General features: G+C 34.6%; 3 protein-coding genes and 1 long non-coding RNA gene across 6 annotated transcripts; all 4 read left to right on the forward strand.

Annotated features, from left to right (window-relative positions):
• The first annotated feature begins 138 nt into the window (after positions 1–138).
• On the forward strand, positions 139–1,268 carry LOC132193880 (uncharacterized). The gene is made up of 5 exons (XR_009441493.1): positions 139–251; positions 559–610; positions 666–724; positions 783–897; positions 959–1,268. It is a non-coding gene; the product is annotated as an uncharacterized LOC132193880 (long non-coding RNA).
• Positions 1,269–3,377: 2,109 nt separating this feature from the next.
• LOC132193961 (uncharacterized) lies at positions 3,378–5,238 on the forward strand. Of its 2 annotated transcripts, none has more exons than XM_059614960.1 (7): positions 3,378–3,512; positions 3,561–3,621; positions 3,677–3,738; positions 3,796–3,887; positions 3,942–4,149; positions 4,803–4,922; positions 4,999–5,238. In XM_059614960.1, exons 2-7 carry the CDS (start codon positions 3,585–3,587, stop codon positions 5,188–5,190), a joined length of 711 nt encoding a protein of 236 aa, XP_059470943.1. In that variant the 5' UTR covers positions 3,378–3,512; positions 3,561–3,584; the 3' UTR covers positions 5,191–5,238. The 2 variants fall into 2 exon arrangements, with proteins under 2 accessions (XP_059470943.1, XP_059470944.1); XM_059614961.1 differs by having other exon boundaries at positions 3,425–3,512; positions 3,564–3,621.
• A 1,270-nt stretch (positions 5,239–6,508) lies between these two features.
• Positions 6,509–8,466, forward strand: LOC132193885 (hepatic lectin-like). The gene is made up of 8 exons (XM_059614823.1): positions 6,509–6,599; positions 7,091–7,183; positions 7,265–7,336; positions 7,396–7,452; positions 7,509–7,545; positions 7,601–7,662; positions 7,732–7,846; positions 8,143–8,466. Exons 1-8 carry the CDS (start codon positions 6,540–6,542, stop codon positions 8,355–8,357), a joined length of 711 nt encoding a protein of 236 aa, XP_059470806.1. The 5' UTR covers positions 6,509–6,539; the 3' UTR covers positions 8,358–8,466.
• A 727-nt stretch (positions 8,467–9,193) lies between these two features.
• LOC132193846 (uncharacterized) lies at positions 9,194–10,712 on the forward strand. Of its 2 annotated transcripts, none has more exons than XM_059614769.1 (8): positions 9,194–9,301; positions 9,627–9,689; positions 9,751–9,861; positions 9,913–9,981; positions 10,036–10,143; positions 10,199–10,291; positions 10,352–10,426; positions 10,569–10,712. In XM_059614769.1, the coding sequence occupies exons 1-7, from the start codon at positions 9,221–9,223 to the stop codon at positions 10,424–10,426; spliced, it is 600 nt and encodes a 199-aa protein (XP_059470752.1). In that variant the 5' UTR covers positions 9,194–9,220; the 3' UTR covers positions 10,569–10,712. The 2 variants fall into 2 exon arrangements, with proteins under 2 accessions (XP_059470752.1, XP_059470751.1); XM_059614768.1 differs by having other exon boundaries at positions 10,564–10,711.
• The last annotated feature ends 1,449 nt before the right edge of the window (positions 10,713–12,161 follow it).

Below are 12,161 nucleotides of genomic sequence, written 5' to 3' on the forward strand. Positions count from 1 at the left end.
ATAAATTTATTTCTTCATTCGCATCATTTACAAACAAATCATATGTAAAAATTGACTTCAATAACATATTGCAGACAATTTAGGCGAAGTTGGTTCGCGAGGGCAGAGGGCAGCGATATGTAGAATGGATAAAAAGCGGATCGAGACGGAGCGACTCACAATTGAGTGGAAAGACGCGGACCATGGATCGTTTCATCTTAATGCTTGTTTTGCTCGTCGCCGCCGCCCTGGCCAGCGAATCTTCAACCAAGGTATCAATTTTTTTTAATAAATTAAAAAATTTTTTAATGTAGAGTGGAAAACAATTATTTGAGCAAATATATTTGAAGTGTTATAGAGAAATTACTAATAAGTTTTGAATATTTTCAATCATAAATTTCTGTCCGCTCTTCACTTCAAATAAAATTACATAAGTTGATTCCAATTGAGAATTTAACATAAAATTTAACTCCTACTTCCTTTTTCTTTGGGAGTTCAATTTAAGCCTCTTAATAAAATTCAACAATGGAAGAAAATTTAAGGAATTAAATTAATCAGTAAATGTTACTAATTTTCCAGACTGTTGAATCCACGACCACATCAACTCCGTCCAAATGCTCTCTTGCTCTTGGTAATTTTTTTATAAAAAATAAATTAATAATTTATAAATACATTTTAAATTCCAGGTTCGGCCGAGTTGACGACGCTGGCCAACGGCAAGAAGTACTTGTTTCCCGGCATCAGAGTAAATAAATTGTTTAAATAATTTTTCCATCTGATTTTGATTTTTTGCTCTCCCGTAGAAAAGCTGATTCGAAGGGAACGAAACTTGCGCCAACAAAGGTCTGCTCATGGCCTCGATCAGCAACCAAATGGACGCGGATGTAGTTTCGGCCGAGGCTGACAGAACCAGACCTGGTGAGAAGAATATTGGTTGTTATAATTGTAAATATTTAATTTTTTTGGCCGAAATTTGCAGGCAACGGTTTTTGGGTTTCGGCGAAAAAGTCGAAAAGCTGGAGCGAAAGGGACTTCCGTTGGCACGACGGCACCAAGCTGGAGTTGGACAGTCCCTTGTGGGGGGACGAAGCGAACAAGATTAACTTCGACTGCGTCTTCATCTACCGTGGCAAACTGAACACTCATTTCTGCATCAATGGATCACCGTTCTTCGTTTGCGAGCTTCCCAGAGAATGCTACTGATTGATCCATAGCATAAGCGTTTAGAATTTTGTTAAAATACTCGCTTGCCTGAAGGTGTTTATAATAAACACGCTTGTTTAAGAGAAACAATAAATTGCTCATTATTTTTCCCTACAAAATAGTAAAAATTTATTCACGCCGCCGAATGTTCGTTCAAATATCTCGTAAGCTGATTTAAACAAGAGTTTCGCTATAAAATATTAATCAAAATTAACTTACCTTGATCTTTTTGTTGAAAATTCCTGAAACAGACCAAATGATGAATGAGCAAATGATGATCGACTAGCAATTAAATTTATAAAACTATATTTCTCGGCTCAGTTTGGCTCAATCTTGCACTTTCTGCGGAGTTCAGAAGTCGACTGTGACCTCTCGGCAAGTGTCTTTTGAACCGCAAAGCGTCCGACGCGGACGATTTCGGACACCAAAGAATGACAGATGCGAAACGATCTTGTCGCGAATCGGAGTGAAACTGAAGGACAAAAAAGTGTTTGTAGGCGTGACGTGTACCATGAGGTGTTGTGTATATGAATGAATTAAATACAAACTTTTCCATTTTAAATGAAAGGCGCACGAATATGAGAATTCTGTTTAAATTCAGTTTTCAATTTTCAATATTCTTTTGTGGAATAAATCGGGCAACTTCAATTTACTGCAGCTTTTAATAATTCTGGAAGCCCATCACGCTTTTCTTACAAAATTAATTCCTTTAAAATCCAAAATTGTAGACAAACTTTAATATTATTCTTCATTTAAACATATTTACTTTTTTTGTAGTAGAAGTTCACGATCGAGGGTTGATTCATGGTGAAAAACAATATTGTTTTTCTTAAACAATAAAAACTCACGAAAAACCATAGAGCAAAAGTCGAATTTAAATTCAAATCACCATATTTAAACTTCTTTCGCCTCTTGAGGTAAAAAGATAACAAAATTGCCTTTTCGCTGTTTTGCCTTTTTTGTCAACCCAACTCTGCTTTTTTTTTTCAAGAACGCTTTTTCAAAATGATAAAAAGTTAATTAGCTCCTCAGACAGTATCACGGCAGTGCCCATTATTAGCCGCAGCAATTAAATATGAAACATACAAAGGAAGCGCAACAATCAAAATTCTTAACTCCACCTTTTTCCTGCTGACCTCTTTTTGGTGAAGCTGAAGACCGAAACTTTTGTTTACAGAACATTTTGAAATTGTATAAATCGATGAAAAATAAATATTAGTTTTTTCTTGAAGCTCCTCATGAGCAAATTTTACTAGACCATTTCCAGGTGCATCAAAATCGACAGTGCTGCCAAAAAGTGTTTAAATGCATTCGCTTGATTGCAATACATGTTTATTAACATTTTATAGATCTATTTTTATTAACTATATGTTTAAAAAATTCACATAGTTTTCTGAAATCTTTCACAAGTTTAATAAATTAAAAATAGGCATATGATGGACCAATTTCATCTTTTATCGTTTTGATGATATTGATTTTTTTTAGAATGGAGTGTTAAAATCAAGTGTGCCCTAATTATGCAGAAACGAGCTGAAGAAGTGAAAAATTTTGTTGCCAGAGTCATGTAAATGCCCTAAATTGAATGGGCTGCTATCTCGTTTCTTGCCGGAAGTTTTCAAAAACTCGGCGGCAACCAAACGTTGTACTGAATTTTTACCTTATTGAGCAAAACTAAACATTCAACAAAACCTTTAAAAACTTTCAATTTCCACCTGTAATCATTACAGGTACAAAGAAAATTTGATCTTTTTGGCAAAAAAAATCTACCCACTTAATTAGGGGTTGAACGTTAAAATTAATATTATGTAGTGGGTGAATTTCAAATTAAATTTCGTTCAGATACTTCTTTGGTGAAGAACTTCAAAATAATTTTTTTTTTTAATATTTCATATAATATTTTGTGTGTGTTACTGTTATGTAATATAATTGGTGAAAAAAAAACTCCTTAAAAAAAGTGTGCTAATTACATTATTGCAGTTCAGTTGAAGGAAGAACCCAACATATTTCATTATATGCAAGCATGGCAGTGCGGTCATTTTTTTTTCTAGTAATTGATATTGTAAAGCACAAACACCGAGTCATGTGACATGAATAAATACTGAAAATGAAACTGTTTTCTCCAGCATAATATCAGCACTTTTTTAAACTTTCACCTCATTTCGCAGCACTTCCTGTCTCGGTGGCGAGCGGGCCCGGCTGCTTTTCCTTCAAGGACTTGAAAACACATAATTTTTCGAGAGATACCAATTTAAACAAGTGTGACGCATAAACGTAGCAATTTTATTGTGAATGTCTTATCTCCCCTACGCCCGATGAACGACCTTTGGAAGGTATAAAACACGAGGCAGCAATTGGAACTTTAATTATTACCTTTCCAGAAGTCTTGAAGACTCGAACTTGAAATGCTCGTCCTCGTTCTCCTCGCCTTTCTCTTCACACGTAAATCTTTCATTTCTGTTTCGATTTTCGAATTGAAAAATGGTGTTTTGCACAGCCTCGCTGGCCACCTTCGGACCGACGGTGACCGCCAACTGGGCTGGCCAGTTCCCCTACGTCGTGAGTACTTTTATTTTTGTTCAGGGCCGATTCACTATAACGAGAGAGTCTGCAAAGGTCAACTTTCAAAACCCGAGCAGCACAGTTGAGCGCACCGTGACCGGTTTAGTTTTGAGCTCCAAAATGGCGTTGGTTTATCAGTTTTTAACGTAAGTTGCAAAGTGTTTGAAAGTTTATTGATGTCCAAACCAATTGTCCTGCAGTCCAGCTACCATCAACTTGTTCACGATGACCGACTACGCCCTGGGGGTGCACTCGGTGGTCAAGTTGGTCGGGACTGCTGCTGGAATTTACAATGTGGTGAAAACGTGCAAAGCCTTTGGCCCGGCCCGATTCAATTTGACCGCGAGTGAATTCTACACTTTCTCGGCCGACACTTCCGACGCCGCCGTTATCTTCTTCCACAACAATGTGAGAGTTTTCCATCATTCGTTTACACTTATTTCATATTTGCAAGAAAGTAGTGAATTCCACACCTGGACGAAATTATAATGCCATATTTTCAGCTTTGATTTTGTTGCCAAAAGTAAATCGACAGAAACAGAGGAACCTAAAAACATTGGCAATTATGGTTAGGAAATATCTCTGCACATTTAAAAGATAAGAGAAAATCAAGCTCCAATTGAAGTCTGTATAAGTGAAAAGTATGTTTATTTTGATGAAAAATCAACTCCTTTTTGAGGTAACAATCAAATTTAAATGGCTTTTAATTGAAATTTTCAAAACCATTTGTTCAAAATTTGAAGGTTTTTTGCTAGTTAAAAGATTATAAGAACCAAATCATGAGCTAAGAAAATATTATGTGTTTGCATAAATTAAATCAAAGTGCTCAAAATTAACTTGATATTTTGGAAACTCGAAAATTGGATAGAACCAAAATTTTCAACTTATTTTCTCAAAAATTGACACGGTGACCTCCCAAAATTGTGTTGTTATTGAAATGATCCTAATGTCTAAATCATCTTTAAAGATTGTTCAATACTTTTCACGAAGACAAAATAAACAACAACATAATATATGAGAAACCGTAAATTTCCAAAATTAATACTTCGAGTTTTGAGCAGGCTTTGCTGTCCAAGTCGACGACGGCACTGTCGGACGCAAACTGCGACGCAGCATTGAGCGCGGGAATCTCTGCTAATCAGGCGTGCGTCGCAACGGACTCAACGCCTGGTATTTGCACGGTCTGCATTAATTTCAATCTTGGCATCCAAAATCTCAAGTGCATTTAACTCATGTTCTGTAATTTTGCGTACGCAGACGTACATCAAAGACGCCGCAACCTACGAGTGGACAGCAGCGTTGGTGGTGCAGGGCCGAGTGCAGGGCTTTTTGAGCCGAGGAAATTGCAACATGGCAGGCGACAACATCTTACCAACCCAGTTTGACAAGATTGTTGTCAGACGCCAAGACATTCTCGGCATTTCAGGCATTGTCGTCGACAATCCTTGAGCAACAATTCACAATTCTTTTTTCTCCTGTAACTTTCGAACTCGGAAGCCAACATGATTTGTGCAATAAAAAACACGCGTGAATTTTCAGTGGGTTTTTTTTCTTGAGACCAATAAAACAAAATGCTTTGATTAGGAATTGCAGAGGCGTAGAATTTTTTCTACTTGAAGAGATTTAGAAATTTCAAGTTCAATAAGAATAAAAACAGAAAAAGAATCTTTTACTTTCCTAAACCCAAGCTTTGTATCTTCTCAACCCTTTGATTTAAATTTTTTTTAAAGATTTTGTAGCAAGCTAGAGCCTAATTGTGAAATTGTGACAAGGTTTTCCTTTTAATTTGCAGGGTTGGTGCAGTTTTCTCACGCAAATAAGACTAATTAGATCTATATGAGAGTAAAAATTATGACCAGCCAGAAAGATGAGTTTCTCTTTGTAAACCTGAGAAACAATTTGGACAAATAAACAACAATAATAATAATTCTGAATTTTGAACATCAGAAATTTGCGATTCATTAAAAATCCTCATTGCCATGAAGTATATTAGAAAAATTAAATAGTATTTGTGTTGACAAAATCCACTTGCATTTAAGTTTTGATCGTAAGAAACATCTTTTTCCTCAAAACAAAACGCAAATCAGAGCTACATATGCAATGAAACCATCTTGTTTTATTTGCCTAAATTTCTGTGAAACAAATTTTTCGGTCGCGTTCTTCACGTCGACCGCATAAAAAACAGGCCGGTATGAAAAAAGAGGGAGATAAGAATTATTTGTGCACAACCGCGCCGTTTTTAATTACTGACTTGATTGCATTGTTCGTCAACGCTGGGCTAATTAATTTTTATCGTTTAAATAGCGAGACCATTTAGTTGAGCAGTGTGACAAGGAAAAGCAAGTAAAATTATAAATTTTTTCGTCATCATACTCATGCGGCGAGGGTTCAATGACCTTCAAAAACTAATATTATAAAAAAACCTTAAATTTATTGGTTCATTACAGAATAAACCAAATTTCACGAGCATACCACGAGATTTTGTGGTAAGAAGACAAAAAACTTTGGCAGCATCTATAAAATTATAACTTTTCATTAATATTAAATTGTTGTTTTTTTGTTTACACTCCATTGTTGAAAACAATTTAACTTCGTTTTGCTCCAACAATGCAAAAAAAGTGTATTCATGCATCCCAAAATTGGCTTAAAACTTGTTAAAGAAGAGAACTTTTATCAAATGGTTGTTTTATGCTTATCAAATTTTTTGTGTCTCGGTCGAGAGGGCACCGGTCAGTGATAAAAGGCGTCCTTATGATATTTTCACGTCTCAATCATACAATCAAGAGAGCAAAACTGAGATGCTCCGCGTGTTGATGCTGTTCATCCTCGCGTCCGTCCTGGCCGAAAATTCGGCAAAGGTAAACATACCAAATTTTATAAATATCAATTTCAATAAGCAATCATATTAAACCATACTTTTATTCACTGATTTGAAAAGAAACCAAATTTGCACGTTGAACGGATTCTCAATTTCTCAATAAAAAATTGGAATTTTTGCTCAAATATTCAGAATTTGTTCGGAAAATATAATAAGGGCGATCCAAAAGGCTAACTTGGCCCAGGCTAATTTGACCTGGCCTGGGCTAATTTAACCCGCCATTCAATTTTGCTGGGGGGCTAAGTTAGCCCGGGGCCAAGTCAAGTTAGCCTGGGCCAGGTTAGGCTTTTGGATCGCCCTCAATGAAATTTAATTATGTAATAAAAAAGCATATTATTTATTTTAAAACCATTCAATTATTATCGAGAAAAATTAGGGGAGGTGGGGGGAGCACAGAATGACCAATTTTCCGTGCGTGATGAGTTTTGAAATATGGTGTAATTTTTTTTTATTTTCACAATAAATTTACAGACGCGAGAATTGGAGATGCTGGAAGAGCTGACAAAGAACTGGAATGAGATGAATGAGAAGCTCAATCGATTGTCACAAATTGTGTACGATCAGGTAAGTTTTTGATAAAAAAAAGCACCTTTTTCTTTACAAAATTTGAAAGCCACATTAGCTTTAATCTTAACATATTTGCAGATGAGAAATTTCAACGAGTCAAACCAAAGATTAAATGATTTGGCTGCCGTCGCTGAAAAACGCCAAAATCAGGTTTAATCAATAAAAATTTCCCAATTTTATCGAATCAAATTATCTAAAAAATCCCATAGAATTTTGAAGAACTAAGTCAAAAGTTGGGGAATTTGGCCACGCAGCAGCAACATGAGGTTGAAATTGTAATTTAATTTGTTATTAATTTGTAAGCTTTTTTGGCATTTTCCAGCATGATGCTATAAAATTATCCATCAAGTGTTTAGGCAGTAAGCGGCAAAATTATGAAAGAAAAATAGAGTTTATATTATTTGAACATTCCAGAATCAGCAAATTTGAAGACGCTGTCCAACGGCAAAAAGTACTCTTTCCTGCACGTCACTGCTGTAAATATTAATATTTGATTTTTCCTAAAAGGCTGTAAAGGCCTTTATTGAAAAAAATTATGATCGCAGGTGAACTGGACTTTGGCAAACGAGACTTGCACCAATTTGGGCTTAAACTTGGCCACGATCAGAGATCAAAATGAGGCAGAAGTGGTCGCGGAAGAAGCACAAAGAACTAATTACCGTGAGCCGACAATTTTGATTATTTTTCGCCTGCAAGTCTAGAAAACAAAGTTTGAAAACCTTAACTTCAATTGGACAATTTTCAGCTCTAACCATTTCTATTGTTTGAACAAAAGTAAAGTTGTTGTCATTTTTCTATTGGCTTTTGAGCTGCAGATCTTGAGAAAAATATTTTCTTGGAGAAAAAAAATGTAATAAATTTATTTCTGCACACATTTTGTATTTAACAATTTCTTCTAAATTCAAGGCGACAAAAGTTATAAAGGCGGAAAGGTTGATTTAAAACGTTAATTGCAGACAACGGTTGGTGGGTTTTGGCGAGAAATTCTGGGGAGGACTTCCATTGGCAGGACGGGACAAAATTGGAGTTGGACAGTCCGTTGTGGAAGGACGGCGCGGACAAGTCACAGGACTGCGTTCGCATCTACAATTGGAACGGCGGCAAGCTGGACAGTTTGAGTTGCGCCGAATTGCGCTTTTTCATTTGCGAACTTCCCAGCGACTGCTACTGACGTGAATTTGAAAATTAATTAATTAATTAATAAAAATCTTACCGAAATTTTGTAGTAAATATTTGTTAAATGGTATAGAATAAAAATTTTCATAAAGTGATTTTGTTAAAAAAGATATTAATTTTGTTTATTACAAATTTATCATATAATTTTACAATATATTTTGTACTTTATATTTTAGTGTTTGTTATTTACATACATTTGTTTTAATTTCCAATAATTTTAAAAAGTATTAAGAATTTTTAATACATATTGAGCTATTTAAAACTATGTAGATATAAGATTTTTCGTTTATTAATAAACGAAAAATCTTAATATTTTGTTGCTCTTCTGTGCCACTCGCTTGATAATCATTTCATGAAGAAATTGGGCCAACTTTTATCACTGATCTGTGCCCTCTGGTCTGGCAAATGTGACGAGGAAGCAGACGAGAGAATTACCGCAACAATTAATATCAAATTTTGAACCGAGCCATTTTATTATAAAAAAATCATCTTTTTATCGCAGTTTTTTTAAGCAAATTAAATTTTAAATATAATATTTATTAGTATTAATATTATTTATATTAATATTTATTTATCTTAAAAAAAATTTGGGGGCAAAATTTGTAATTTTTTTTTTTTTTTTTTTTTTTTTTGGAAAAATGTTATTTTGCTTTTTTCTGAAGATAGGTTTAATTTTCCAAGGGAAAAGCAATTTTTATTGATTCAATACACTTTAAATTTCCTGAATGCATCAATCTCATTTTAAATACAAATTTCCTTGTTTGTTTTCCTCGTCAGAATTATCACATCGAGGGGGGCAATTACATAAAAAGCGTGCTCGCATCACTCGTGGCATTCACAAATCCCACAAGAGACGACATGAACCGACTTTGGCTGCTGCTCGTCGCGTTCCTTCCCGTGGCCCACACCGCCATCCAGCAAATTGAACATCAATTTGAGGTAAAAAAATTTTTTTTTTAAATTAATTTTATTTTGCTAGGAAAAATTCTTTGTACAAATTTATAATTAATGTGACAATTTTGGAAAAAAAATAATATCACCAATGTGCTAAGCTATTGGGGATTTTTTTTAGAAATTATAAATATTTTCATAAAAATTCATGTTCACAAAAGTGACCTTGAACGTTGACCTGCGACCTTGGGTAATATAGCAAAGTCGTCTCATTTACAAGAACTTTGGGCATTTCACATTTTTTTCTAACAGAAACCGAGATATTTTCGATCTTCAAGTAAGTGCGTTTTTCAGGAGTGCAGTTTGTTTTCAGGAGTGCAGTTTGACGAATGCGGTGGAACGGCTGCAGCAAATCGGAAACGCGTTCCAAGTTCACGTAAATATGATTAAAATTTCTTCAAGCTGAATTCTTAGTAAAATATAATTTAAATCGCAAGTTGGAGAAGGTGAAGAAAGCGGAGGAGAAAATTTCGACGCAGCAAGCGCAGATGCGCAACTTGGTCGACGGCATGTTGGAAAAACATGAAAAGTTGGAGCAACTGGTCAAGGTCAGCTCGATCCTAATCTGTTAAATTATAAAGAAAAAAAAATGCTTCCAGAAATCTACTGAAAATTACAAGGCGATGATGGGGAAAATTTCCAGTATTATGCAAAAGTCAGAGGAATCGGTAAAATTTTACAAATCATTTGAGAAGAAAAAATTCTAATTTGAAAAATTCCAGGTGTTGAAAAACAGCGTTGGGAAAATTGAGGAGTTGAAAGAGCAGATTTCGCAATTGACGGAGGCGGAAAAACGGAGCAACGAAACGGCCAAACACCTCCAACAGCAGGTACTGAACTCGTAAATTTCTGGGAATTTGTTCGATTTTGAACTGGATATTTCAGATCGAGACGCAGCAACTTCAGATTTCGAAATTGTCTGAGGAAAAGTCCCGCATTGAGGAAAAAGCGCAACAATCGAATAACACTTGCAATTTTGTACATTTTTATTAGAGTTCTTTGGAAAATGTCTGATTGAGCGAGAATAATATATTTCAGGTAATCCAGACGAAGGATCGCCTTTTGAAAATTTGGAAGGAAGCAAGTGGCGTCAAGTTGAAAACCGAGCAATAGGTAAATTAATTTTTTGACGGATTTTCTTCGCCACAAAAGATTTATAATTAACTTGATTTGTGAGAATTAAAAGCTTTTTTTAATAAATTTCAACATTTTTTCCATCTCTTGAGTACGATATGCTATTTATGTTTCAGTTCAGGCCTTCAAACAGAGCCTACAAGAACAATTCATTTATTGTATTTGTAAATTTCCAAAGAAGTTGCTTTGGATCTGTAGAATTTCAAGAAATAAATTGTCCTTCAAAATGGCTTTTGTGTTAACAAAAATTATTGAACACCTCCACCTGATTCATTCACAGCCTTTTGAAGGTAAAAATTTAAATAAAACCCTCAAATTAGTGCAGATTTTACATTTTTATAACTGATTAAATCCCTAGGAAAAAATTTTCTGATTTTAGTTTTTAACGGAAAATTTATCTTGAAACTGGAAATAATAGCTGGGCTATGTTATCCTCATCACGGTTTATTTTCTGGTTAGGTCATGGGTCAGAGCTGATAAAAAAGGCGTCTGCAATTATTTTCATGTAAAATGCTAAGCTCAATCACTCGGACCCAGTGAATGATTCATAAATGTAATATGCCCCTCTGATATCAAGTTAAATAATTTTAACTTTCAAGTATAAGACTGCATAGAAATGAAAAATTCTTGAATTTTCTAGAAGGTAGAAAGCACACATTTTAAATGAATTGCTTCACTTGCGAAGAAAAAAAATGATGATTTTTATGAATATTTCCACAAAACACGCTGCAGAAGCTGGGCGATTAATGGGAAGCTCAACCTAGTAAAATAATTTAAATTTTCATCGACTTTGGTGAAATTGAAATCAAAGCCAATCCCCAAAGTGCTGGTCAGTTGTAAAATGATATAATACAAAAATTCACCTCCCGAATTTTAAACAATATTTATATTTGGCGAAAATACCATCAAGGTGGCTTCAAAAGAACAAAAGATAAATAAATTAGGAAATATATTCAATTTTCAGACCAACCAAACGTCAGTATATATCTTGCTAATAAAAGGTTTTTGGTCCACCTATGAAAAAACTTAAATTGTAAGTACTTTTTCTCTTACCTAAATAACCGACCCGACCCGCGGCTTATTTGAATTTTTATAATTTTACTCAAAAAGACAAACTGGATGGATTTCTGCAAACGAAACTTGAACCCAAATTGGCCACAACCGCAGAGATCAAAATGAGGCAAAGGCCCAAAAGAAATTGTTGGTCAGAACAAAAATTGGCAGAATTTTCATTAATTTCTGCTTTCAGATAATTCAGATTATGGTTTGTGAATTTCTGGTGAAAACTTTGGAGGTGAAAAGGACTTGCGGTGGCAAGTCCAGTGTGGTTGTTGGTCGCTGCACTTTGTCAAAAAAAGTTATTATTATTCGATGGCCCGAAATGATTTTAAAACTAGAAAATAGCAGCTGCAGGAATGTGAGCGGAAATCTCTAAGATGTTATAATAAAAAACCACCATTTTTTAAAGGAATACATTCTTTAGTTGAAAAAGGATTTTTTTTTTAATTCAAATTTGTGTCAATTTTGATAAAATTAATTGCTTGCAAGGAATAACGGTAAAAAGAAGTAAGCCGCAAGTTCAGCATTCAATTACGAAGAAAAAAAATTACGCAAAAATTAAAGTCCTTTCTTTATTTTTTCGCGGCCCAGTTTATTTTTTCCTCTTGGGCGGAATTATCAGCAAAAATGCGTCATTGTAATTATCACATTTTCA

The sequence above is a fragment of the Neocloeon triangulifer genome, unplaced genomic scaffold (assembly GCF_031216515.1).
Source record: "Neocloeon triangulifer isolate White Clay Creek 2 clone unplaced genomic scaffold, ASM3121651v1 ptg000005l, whole genome shotgun sequence".
Taxonomy (NCBI): Eukaryota; Metazoa; Arthropoda; class Insecta; order Ephemeroptera; family Baetidae; genus Neocloeon; species Neocloeon triangulifer.

Coding starts and splice junctions, on each gene's coding strand:
- LOC132193961 (XM_059614960.1), top strand. CDS start 3,585: ATGCTCGTCCTCGTTCTCCTCGCCTTTCTCTTCACAC. Junction 3,622..3,676: donor CCTCGCCTTTCTCTTCACAC/GTAAATCTTTCA, acceptor TGTTTTGCACAG/CCTCGCTGGCCACCTTCGGA. Junction 3,888..3,941: donor TTGGTTTATCAGTTTTTAAC/GTAAGTTGCAAA, acceptor ATTGTCCTGCAG/TCCAGCTACCATCAACTTGT.
- LOC132193885 (XM_059614823.1), top strand. CDS start 6,540: ATGCTCCGCGTGTTGATGCTGTTCATCCTCGCGTCCGTCCTGGCCGAA. Junction 6,600..7,090: donor TGGCCGAAAATTCGGCAAAG/GTAAACATACCA, acceptor ATAAATTTACAG/ACGCGAGAATTGGAGATGCT. Junction 7,663..7,731: donor CTTTCCTGCACGTCACTGCT/GTAAATATTAAT, acceptor TTATGATCGCAG/GTGAACTGGACTTTGGCAAA.
- LOC132193846 (XM_059614769.1), top strand. CDS start 9,221: ATGAACCGACTTTGGCTGCTGCTCGTCGCGTTCCTTCCCGTGGCCCAC. Junction 9,690..9,750: donor GAAACGCGTTCCAAGTTCAC/GTAAATATGATT, acceptor TTAAATCGCAAG/TTGGAGAAGGTGAAGAAAGC. Junction 10,292..10,351: donor CGAATAACACTTGCAATTTT/GTACATTTTTAT, acceptor AATATATTTCAG/GTAATCCAGACGAAGGATCG.